We start from the raw sequence: 12,051 nt of genomic DNA, 5'->3' as shown, positions 1-12,051 counted from the left end.
AGGAAATAATTTTATGGTTGGGGAGGTCACCGCAAAATGAGGAATTGTATTAAAAGATCACAGGATTAGGAAGCTTGAGAACCACTGGTATACAGTCTAAACACACGTGAACATGCTTTGCCCTCGTGACTGTATAAACTTGAATTCATACGAACTTTGCTCACATGATGTCCTGAATAAAGCTGGCTATTGCATGAGACTTTGGTCTGCCTCATTTTTAGGCTCCATTCTCACTTACCAGTGACCTTTTTTCAGTCTGTTCTCCATGATTCTACAGCCTACCAGAATTGCATTGTACATATTTCTCCGCAACTTGCTTCTTGAAGGCCAACACTATTTATTTATTCATTCTAATTTTTTTGATAATTTTACATATATCTATATAATGAATTGTGATAAAGCAATTGCGGGCATGATCAGAAAACTTTTTAGCATGAACACTGGGTAGGGATGACCTTAATTGCTGGAGCTTTCTGGGATGAAGGAGGAGGGTTATTATATTTAGAACAAGTGATTGTTGTAGTTCTGATGTTTTGAAGAACTTCCTTACTGATTCCCATAGTGGATTTTACATGCTCAGAAACAGTGTATAAGATTTTATTCACTCTGTATCTTTAACAGCATGTATTATTTTCTTGATGAAAGGCGTACTAACTGAGCAAGATAAAAGCTCCTTCTATACTACTGGGTATATACTAGAAAGAGTATTCTAGTTCACTTTCCCCTGCTGTGATAAAACATTCTGACAAAAAAGCCACCAGAGTAGGAAAGGATTTATTTAGCTTACACATCCTGACTTCAGTCCATCACTGAGAGAAGTCTGGGCAGGAATTGAAACATGAGGTATGGAGGAACACTGCTTAGGTTGTTCAGCCCACACTGTCACACTGCCCACAGTAGTATGGATTCTCCCATGTCAATCATAAATGCTAAAGCGCCCCACAGACTTGTCTCCTGGCCAACCTGATGGAGGCATTTTCTCAGCTGAGTTTTCATCTTCACAGATAACTCTAGCTTGTGTCAACTTGAAAAAAACGTTATCAACTTGCCATAGACATATCTGCATACTCATGCCTGTTACTTCATCCTTCACAATAGCTATGGTGTACCAGCCTGTGTACGCATTAACAGAGGAATGGGTTAAATGTGGTAAATATATACAGTGGGATTCTGTAGAGCCATAAAGAATATGTCATTTGCAGAAAAGAATGGACAAGGAGGGATCATTTTACTAAATAATCATATTAAGTGAAATAAACCAGTCTCACAAAGAAAAACATTATATGTTTTCTGTCACACATGGAATCTAGGGGGAAATATAGTAAGGAATATCATAAACCCATTCATTTGTGCAATTAACATGTTAATTTAAAAGTACATTGTATTTATTGTGTGTGTCTGCGTGCAGAGGTCAGAGGACATTCTGTGGGTTTCAGTCCTCTGCTTACACCATACGGGTCCCAGGGATAGAACTTATGTGGTGAGGTTCGGAAACAAGTGCCCTTACCCACTGAGCTATCTTTCAGGCCCAATATATACTAATTTGATAAAACAGAGTTTTTATGCAAGACAGACTAATCCTAGACTGTGTTGGGGGATCATTGCCTCAACCTTGTTATATATAGACATTTCACATTCTGTATTCTCTTGGCTCAAATGGATTTATCTTGAATTTATTCTATTCCCAGGGATGAAAGCAAGAACCAGAATGCTGAGTGTGGGCAGCAGGGCTGACTGGAGGCAGGATGTCGACTTCAGTTTCCAGGCACAGATGGAGTTCTTCCTTCCATGTGTACTGCAATCATCTGTGTGCTAGGAGATACTCTGCAAGTGATCAGCAGCTTTCAGTGGAGGCCCTTGCAGGGACCAACGTGGGCCATGAGTTGCCAGCAGTTTCACACTGTACAGTGTAAAATTATGTGTAGCTGTAATAGGAATCAGCCGTAAACAGCAAAGGAATTCTGACATACAGTACAACATGAACGAAACATTTTGTTGAGGAAGGTATTCCAGTGGTAAAGGATAAATGCTATCTGTTTCTACTTATAGTCCTCACTAACACAGCCAAATTTATAGAAGTAGAAGTAGGAGGGTGGATGCCCTAGCCTGGGAAGAGGGATAAAGAGTTAGTGTGCAGTAGGAAAAGAGTTTCCTGTTTCTGAAAAACAGTTCTTGAGATGAATGGTGGTGATGGTTACACAACCACATGAAGAGAGTAATACCGCTGGGCTAGACACTGAAGGATGAGTCAGACAGTATATTTTATGTTTTGTAGGTCTTATGATATTTTTAAAGCAAAAATATAATCTGTAGCTACTCTGAGATTGCATTGTTTTCTTTCTCTGTTTATGAATGTCCTTTCTCTTCCTCCACCTCCTCTTCCTACTCTCCTTGTTCCTCTTCCTCCTCCATCTCCTCTTCCCCAGTCTCCATCTTCTTTCCTCCCATTCCATTTACAATTTTTGTCTTCATTTCTTCTTTCTGTTATTTATTTCTCAGTGACTGTCTGCCTTCTCTTTGTTCCTCTTTCCTCCCTTCTCATTTGTTTCTCTCATCTGTGTTCTGTCTCTCACTGGCCCCCAGTTATATTGCCCAATTATTTCCGTTCTTGTAGAAAACCCCAGTTTTTGCCCTTGATTCTGTACACTGTATCCATTTTGTTACCAGAGGGAGAATTACCGTCAAAACTGGGGGACTATATAAACTGTAGGAATTAAAACAAGGACTAGAATTTCATGTCAGAAAATACATCAAGCCATCACATTGTATTTCACAAATATATTTAATTATTTCTCAAAAATTTAAAAAGACAAGCCTAGGCAGTTTGGATGCTCACCTTACTAGACCTGGATGGAGGTGGGTGGTCCTTGGACTTCCCACAGGGCAGGGAACCCTGATTGCTCTTTGGGCTGATGAGGGAGGGGGACTTGATTGGGGGAGGGGGAGGGAAATGGGAAGCGGTGGTAGGGAAGAGACAGAAATCTTTAATAAATAAATAAAGACAATTAGAATGATAAAATTGATCAATAACCTGAAGCATTATGTAGACATAAAAGTTATTATATACTATGGTTCAAAATTAATACTATTTTATGTAGAATTTGTTTTAGCTAATATAACAACAAATTTTGCATATTTATAGAATAATGTGTTAATTTTGCATCACTCAGATTAAAATATAGAGATGATTTAAGGCAGGGAAAGTTTATTTAGCTACAGTTTGTTGGGGAATATTATATTAAGGTATTATTTTTGTTTATGTCACACTTGTTTTAAGTCTGTAAAGCTGTGCTGTGCCTGTCTAGAACACCTGATAGTCTAATAAAGATCTGAACAGTCAATAGCGAGGCAGGAAAAAGGATAGGCTGGGCTGCCAGGCAGAGAGAACATGTAGAGAAAATCTTGGAACAAAGGGAGGAGTAGCCAGAGAAGAAGGAGGACATCAGGGGCCAGCCATCCAGCTACACAGCAATCCACAGGGCAAGAGTACGATTTACAGAAGTAAGAGAATGGGAAAAATCCATAGGAAAAAGGTAGACAAGATAACTTTTAAGTAAAAGCTGGCAAGCAACAAGCCAAGCTAAGGCTGAGCATTTTCACCTAAGAATAAGCTTCCATGTGACTCAGTTGGGAGCTGGGTGGCATTCCCCTCCCCCCGAAAAGAGCCAAAGAGTTTAAAGCACCTTACTACAACACAGGTTCAGAACATTACCATCTATCCTGATAGGACTCTGGCTTTGGGATTGGGAGACAGCAATTTTACGCATGTGGGCAGACTAGGAAGCAGAGACAGCTGATCTGGAACCAGAGGTAGTTATAATATTCATATTGTCTGCTCCTCATGATTTTCTTCTGCTAGTAAGGACCCTCCTGCTAAAGTCTCTATGCCTTCAAAATAATGTTATAAACTGGGAACTGAGAATTCAAAATATAAGCCTGTGGGGGACAGTTCAGATTCAAGCCATAGCAGGTGCCATGTAACCCTGTGATGTCTTAGAATGTGTGTGCATTGTAATATGTTGAAATCAGGGTAAATAAACTAATCTCAAAGACATCATTTGTTTATCTTGAAAATATAAAAGTCAATCAAGTTTTTATATATAGCCATTATTGTTTCTATAATTATTTACATTTTTTTAAAAATATATATTCTAGAAATTAAGCTCATATTTTCTGTTAATAGCACATGTCAATGTATGGGGTAAATTGTATCAGATGTACATTCTCTATATTCATATTAATTCTAACTATGCTAGGTATGATAATTCATTTGAGAGGTTAAGGCTGAGATAGGAGGATTCTATACAGCCTCTATACAGCAAGTTGAAGACTAACAAGGATTATGTGGAGCCAGAACATGTGGTGTAGGAGGTCCTTCTGTCTTTGTGTTGCTTTCATTGGTTAATGAAGAAACTGCTTTGGGCCGGTTGATAGGGTAGAATTTAGGTAGGCAAGGAAGACAGAACTGAATGCTGGGAGAAAGAAGGGCAGAGTCAGAGAGATGCCATGGATCTGTTGGAAACAGACGCTGAGAATTTTATCCAGTAAGCCACTGCCATGTGGCAATACACAGATTAATAGAAATGGTTTAAATTAAGATATAAGAATTAGCCAATAAGAAACTAGAGCTAATGGGCCAAGCAGTGATTTAATTAATACAGTTTCTGTGTGGTTATTTTGGGGCTAAGCTAGCTAGGCAGCCAAAACAAACAAGTGGCTCCTTGCAACAATTGGTGCCCACATGGCCAACTAAATCCATGTAAAACCTGAGAGGGCTTAAAAAGGAATTATAAATGAAAAAAATAGAGAGTTTAACACAGCTTGCTATTTGCTGGCTGCATGCTGCAGCTCCTTTAAGAGAGGTTTTCTTGACTCAGCAGCAGCAGAATAAAAGCCATGCTGTTTTAAAATGCAGCTCCTTGGGCCATGTCACCAGTACAAACTCCAGCTATGGAGCATTCCAATGGCATTTGTGGACCTGGGTATTTGTGTGCCCACTCAGGGTTGGGAGGAAAGTTGCTGAGACCATGCCTGGGCTCAGTGCTCCCTGCCAGGGCAGGTGGTGGGATCAGATCTACTTGGTGTGCATAAGCAGGAGAGCATGGCAGATTCCTACTGCCATACACAGAGATATTTCCAGGCCATGAAGTGTGCTGCATGGCAGATTTAGCTTTTACTCAGAAATAAGGGTTTATGTGCTGCATGGTGCTACCCAGAGCTTAGGTGGTAAGGATGGCTCCCACCCGGTGGTATTAGAGACTGAAGTGAACTACATCCACCATGTTTAAATCCTGAGAGAGGTGGATCCAGCACCTAGGGTCACTGAAACCAAGCTGTTTAGCATTTTAAGAAATGCTTCTCATCAGAAAAGAAGTACAGATTCACAATAGAACAGATTTAGACATTGAAAGACCTATAAATGGGTCACAGTGTTGAATAAATGTACGTAGGCTTGGTAGAGAGAAGAAAAAGAGTATAGAGAGCCATAAAATAAAGTTAATGCTTTAAAAAGGGGGTGTTTAAAGTCTTTAAAGAGACAGTATAAATAGTCATAGATTAAAAGGAGTAAAGAAAATAAGCCACATAAAAATGGAAATTCACAGAGAGTCTGGATTATGTATATTATTGTGTTTTCTTTGAATTTTTTGACTGTGAAGGAGCTAAGTACAGTGAAACATTTTATTGAATGGGCTGCTAAGCTAAACCAGCATGTATATTATAAAGGTATCTTGACTTCAGAATTTGGGTCTACAAACATGTTGCTTGGGAAAAGAGGTTCTTCTTTTGTTTTCACAGAAGATGAGAACCTGTGGATTCCTTCCAGGCAAATATGGTTTCATGGACCAAGGCCTCCTGATAGGTTGTTGTAAACACCCTCAAAAAATTACTTTGCCCAACTGCTGACTGAGATGATCCTAGCATACAAGATACACCATGAAATAACAGCACCCCCAAATAGCAGGAAGCAGTATGGACAAAACTATGTCCATATTTCTAAATATTGTTCATAGTTGTTTATATGCTATAAAGATAAATAATTTGCTTTGGTATAGATCTTGGTTTATTGATACAAATTTAAGGTTAATTTTTTAAAGTATATTTCTGCTTTTGATTAAAATTGTAATGTATAATTTAAATTTGTAATGTATAATTAATCAAGAAATACAGGTTAATAGTCATTTATAATAGTCAAGCTTATAGTCATGCTTTTTAGATTTTCTAGATGTATAGAGATATATTTCAGTTAGATAGATATTCTTCAAATCTTTCAGAGACCTTCAGAATATGGCATTTAAATGTTTTAATAACTTAGGACTTTTCATGACAATGAGACACATCTTCTCCTGGTAAGACCAAGCTACTTCAAGAGGATGGTGGGCATTGAAGAGACTCCTTACAGAGCTGGTTAGCCATTGGGCAAGAAACTGCTCTTGCCTGCTTCATGGACTGCTTCATAGTATGCTATAAAAACTGGACATGCAGAACCCAAAGAGAAATGACTGCTGAACTTGGCTAAAGGTGAGATGATCCTTCGGGGTTCCTGCTTCATGAAAGAGTCTGTGAGACATTCTGCAGTATACAGAAGAAAGTAACTGGCAAACTGCCAGTACAGGCAGTCCTGTCTTTGAAATTTCGTGCTTCATGGAAAAATCTTCTGGACACTATGGGCCTATAAGCTGACGATGGATGCCCCAATGGTACAGAAAAACTTTAGGTGACTGTCCAGGTAGCAAGATGTCTCTGTCATTTCTAGATTTTTGGAAGTTGCTTGCAATGCACTTCCTGTTTACTTAGATAATATTATATTTTTCTAGAGTCTATGATGGAGTTGAAGAATTTATAGTTATAGTTTTCCTTTGTTGTGATAAAAGATAAAGTATATATAAATATTGTAACTGTAATTCTTGCTTGATAACTTTTGTTATTTGTAATTTTACTATGTTAAAGTCAAAGCCTTCCTTTTTGTTTAAACAGAAAAGGGGAAATGGTGTAGGAGATCCTTCTGTCTTTGTGTTGCTTTCATTGGTTAATAAAGAAACTACTTTGGGCTGGTTGATAGGGCAGAACTTATGTAGACAGGGAAGACAGAACTGAATGCAGGGAGAAAGAAAGGCAGAGTCAGAGAGATCTGCTGGGGACAGACGCTGGAAATTTTACCCGGTAAGCCAATGCCATGTGGCAATACACAGATTAATAGAAATGGGTTATATTAAAATGTAAGAATTAGCCAATAAGAAACTAGAGCTAATGGGCCAAGCAGTGATTTAATTAATACAGTTTCTGTGTGGTTATTTTGGGGCTAAGCTAGCCAAGCAGCCAGGATGAACAAGCAACTCCTTGCAACAAATATGTCTCAAAAATGCTTTCCACTTAAAGAGTATGTGAAAAATTTCCTTTTGGATCTAATAACAATGGGTCATTGTGACTTTTTCAAGGGAAAGAGTCATAGAATGATGACAGCACATGAAGGTTCCGAGCAGTCTGAGGAGCTGGTTGGAGGTAAGATGCTCTGGAAAAAAAAACATAATATAGATGTCCCTTCTTGAGAAGTTTGTGGTAAAAGGAAAGGACAGAAAAGATTAGACAAAGGATTTCTGTGTAGTTCAGAGAAATGTAAACATGATTAAATTCCGAAGGAAGAATTCCCTAGAAAAAGACATTGAAGATTGAGGGACTTCTTGGTATATTGAGGGCATGAGGTTACAAAACAGGAAGATGGGGAAAATCTCAGACTGGAAAATAAAGGAAATATCAGTATGATTGGAAGAAGTGTACACACAGCCTAAGATATGTGTAAGTTTGTCAACTAGACCCCTACAGCTTCAGCTTAGTCAGTTTCCCCATGCAGTACTGGGGAAATTGTAAGGGAACTTGAGTGTGTAGGAGGGTGAGGGCTTGATTCCTCTGCTCTTGACTGTGGATGTAAACATCTGCCTTGACTTCCTGGCAGTGATGGGCTATGATAGGAACTCTTTCCTATCCATTGTTTTTACCAGAGTATTTTATCACAGCAGCAGAAAGAGGAATTACAAGTGGAAATGACAAAAAGTAAAAATTCAGAACGTATCAAACAGGTTTAAGGTAAATTCAGTGACTTGATAGACTAACACCTTTTGCCATGTTAATGTCAAATTTTTATATTTATAGTTGCACCAAAATAGTATGTTGTGTGTTTTTTCATCAGGTATCAAAAGACCAGCAATAGCTATGGCATGGTAATGATAATATTCTTCCTAAGTTGAAGTTTTACAAGGTATGTAAGATAAAATGAAAAGAATTTTTCAGTAATACCAATGGAATTATTGAGATTACAGACTGTAAAATTGAGTATTGACATGGGATCAGGAAGAAGGAGCTTGGATAATGGGTACAAAAGTTACACTAGAAGAATCAGTTCTTATATTCTATAGCAGAATATAATTCTTTTATATTCTATATTAATATTGTGACTATAATTCACAATATTTCATAAATATTATAAAGAACTTAGGAAAGAGAAATCTGAAGCTTCCCAACATAGAAATGGTAAATGCTGAGATGGTTAAATGCTTGATTTAATCCTAACACAGTGTATATATGTACTATAGGAGCATACTCTCCTGTAAATGTTTGTACCATGTATGTTAATCTAAAAGAACAATTTCCAAAGAAGTCAAATTGTAGAATGTGTCCAGATGCTCATAATCACATGAATGTATAAAGAAAATGTGGCATATTTAGACAACTGAATTTTTTATTTTTGAGACAGGGTCTCATATAGCCCAGGCTGGTGTCAAACTGTGTAACTGAGGAAGCCCTTAAAGTTTTCATTTTCCTTCTTCCATATCCCGGGTGCTATCATTACCAATCTGCATCACCACACTTCGTTTTATGGAGATCAAACCTATGGTCTTGTGCATGCTAGGCATGCCAACTGAGCTCTATAGTCAGCCCTTACACAACGGACTGTTACTCAGTCATAAAATAGAATGAAAGTGTGCCAATTGCAGGACAGTGGATAGAACTAGAGACCACCCATTATTTTCAGTGAAATAAACCAGGCTTGGGAAGATAAATGCCAGGCTGGGGAGATGGCTCTGCTGTGCAATTATGAGAATTGGAGTTTGAATCCCCAGAACCCACATAAAAATCGAGCCAACATCACTAATCAATAGAAAATAACTTAGAGTCAAATTATAGTTTGAAAAGGACTAGAATGGGGAGGGAAGGCAGGCAATTGAATAAATGTATTTTTATTGCAAAAGAAAAAAACAAAAAAAATTGAGCCAACATTTAGGAATATATGTATATTTTAATGAAAAATGATTTTTTTCATTAAAAGAGAGGAGAGGTGTGTGTGGGCCTAGTGGGAGGAAAGGGAAGGGAGAAATGATGTAATATAATTTCAAAGATAAAATACATTGAAAAAACCCAACCCAAACCAAACCAAACAAAAATACCAAACAGGCAAATGTGGTGGCTACCTGTAATTCCATCACTGAAGAGGCAGAAATAATGAATCTCAGTGTCAAGCTGGCTAGCTAGACTACCCAGAATTGGTCTTCCATTGGTTCAAAGAGAGAACCTGCCTTAATAAATAAATAATTCAACTTCCAGCTCCCACAGGCACACGTGACCTTGTGCACCCACATGCAAAGATGTAAGCACACACATTTTACACATGCACATCCAAAAGAAAAGACAAATACCATGTTTCCACTCATGTGGAAACTATTTAAAGCAGTTTTGATATTTGTGTTCTTTTGAGAATGGGGAGTGTGTGCATATATTTGCCATACCAAGCATGTGGGGGTCAAAGGACAGCTGATGAGAGCCGGTGCTCAGGTTATCGGGTTCAGCAACAAGGCCCCTTATCTTCAGAGTCACCTCAACATGGGAGGTGTGTTTTAAATAAAAAGAATATAACACGAAAGGGGAAACATGAGAGGTGTAGAAAGGAAGTGGGAAGAGGAGGAGGGAGCAAAGGCTGCTAAATACTAAAGAACAATAGCAGTGGTGGCGATGATCAAAGCACATTCTTTGTGAATATGGAAATGCTACAGTGATACCCCTTTGTGCAGTTAATGTACGTGAATAAAAATTAGTAAATAAATACGGGGGCTAAGTATTCCAGAGTCAATTTTGTTTTTGAGAAATATTTATGTGCCATGTACTATCTGTTACATAAAATCTAGCAAAGCCCACTAGAAATTAAAATCTGTTAATGAGTGAATACATTTCTTTCTTTCTTTCCTTCCTTTCTTCCTTCAAATTACTTATTTTGAACATGACCTTTTGGGTTGATTAATGTCTCAGGTTTTGTAGTGATATTGTTGGTAGTTTTGCTCTTAATTTTTAAAAATACATATTTATTCTTTGAAAGTTTCATACATGCATGAAATGTATCAATCATATCATGCTCCATTTTACCCCCAGCTTCACCCAAATATCCTTATCACTTCTCCCTTTCAACTCCATGTCCTTTTTCAACTGACTGAAAGCTATTAGTTCTTCCAGTATGTTCATGGATATAGGGTCATCCACTGGAGCAACCCATCAGAGGCCACATACCTGAAGAAAACTCACTGTTCTTCCCTCGGCAGCCATCAGTGCCCTGAGCTTCTACTATAGCTGTGTTGGAATGTTGGCTGGCCTAACCTTGTGCAGGTTTTGTGCCAAGTAATTAGAGCATCTGTGAGTTCTTGATTGCAGTGACCCTGTTGTGCCCAGGAAATGCTGTTCTATAGCATTCTTTCACGACCTTGGGCTCTTAGGATCTAATTTCACTGTTTATTTAAATGTTAAAGAGGCTATGAAAATCAAGTGGTTCATAACAAATCCATGATCAAACAATACAGAAGAATGGCAGAATTGAGACTTAGAGGAAGACTGGGGACTGTGTATCACGAGAGGAAATGTGAGGTCTCAAGCAGTTGGCTGTGCATTCAGAAAGAAGAAAAATACACTCAAGCAAGGAGGGAGTTTTGCCAAGTGTTTTGGAGAATTTAGACTTTGAGCTTTTTGTGCTCAACTTAGCTCTGTTCAATGATGTTCCAAACTAATTACCAGAGGGAGAGAGGGAAGGTGGAAGTTAAAAGCAGCATTTATAATTGGTAACTATCACATGGATAATACAAGGAGACAGCCTTCATTAAATGTATCCAATTTTATGACTTATGCTTATAGGGTTAAGAAAGGAGTCAGATGGGCAAGACTTCACAGAGGAAGCAGTGTGACTGGGAGAACCTATCAAAGCCAAAGCCTTGTTTACACGCCTCAATCCCCTTGAGGATGTCCAATTACACATTCAAGAGGCCAGTCACTAGAGTCACATCCCATGTGGGCAATGAGGTAAGATATCATCAGTGGGAGGAGACCTTGGTCAAGCCCCAACAAGCCTGCTGGCAGAAGAGACTACAAGGACTCCAGGCCTACAGCAGTGCAGGAGAACTTTTGAGCACCTCAGATCTTACTAAAGCTTTGCAAGATCTTAAACCTGGAGGCACAGATGCGTCTGTTTCAGAGACTCAAGCCAACAATGTTGACTGTAGGTCCACCCATGAGTCATCTTCACATTTGGCAGACGTGATTCCAGAAGCAGGTATCCCACAGAGCCTTTACAATCAATTTCTCGTCACTGAAGAAGATATTAGCAAACAGGAAAAGAAAGTGAAAAGAGCCAGAGAAAGACTGGCAGTTGCCATGATTGCACACAGGCTAGCAAACGAGGCAGAGAAAGTGAGGGGGTCAAAGAAGGCAACCTTCTAAATACAGGGAGGGGAAGCTGGGGAGAAGATACTGCAGATGGAATGCAGAATTGTTTTAATACTTCTTTGCAGTGTCTCTTGTTGTTTTGAGAGTTGAAACTTTAAACTTAATAACACTTCAATAAAATTCTTTGTTCAATGAAAAATATATAAATGATAATTATTATTTTTCTCTTACTCTACCCACCTCTATCTCTGTATTGAAGGTCAAACCCAACTTTCTACTCATACAAGGTGAATACTCTACCATAGACCTACATCACCCAGCCAGTAATTACTATTTTTTAAAATCATTTTGGGGGCT

General features: G+C 38.5%; 1 protein-coding gene across 1 annotated transcript; it reads left to right on the top strand.

Annotated features, from left to right (window-relative positions):
• The first annotated feature begins 11,184 nt into the window (after positions 1-11,184).
• Mbd3l1 (methyl-CpG binding domain protein 3 like 1) lies at positions 11,185-11,748 on the top strand. The gene has a single exon (XM_075967628.1). It carries the CDS (start codon positions 11,185-11,187, stop codon positions 11,746-11,748), a length of 564 nt encoding a protein of 187 aa, XP_075823743.1.
• The last annotated feature ends 303 nt before the right edge of the window (positions 11,749-12,051 follow it).

This window comes from Microtus pennsylvanicus, chromosome 3, assembly GCF_037038515.1.
Source record: "Microtus pennsylvanicus isolate mMicPen1 chromosome 3, mMicPen1.hap1, whole genome shotgun sequence".
NCBI classification, from domain to species: Eukaryota; Metazoa; Chordata; class Mammalia; order Rodentia; family Cricetidae; genus Microtus; species Microtus pennsylvanicus.
This window is presented reverse-complemented; position numbering and strand designations above follow the sequence as displayed.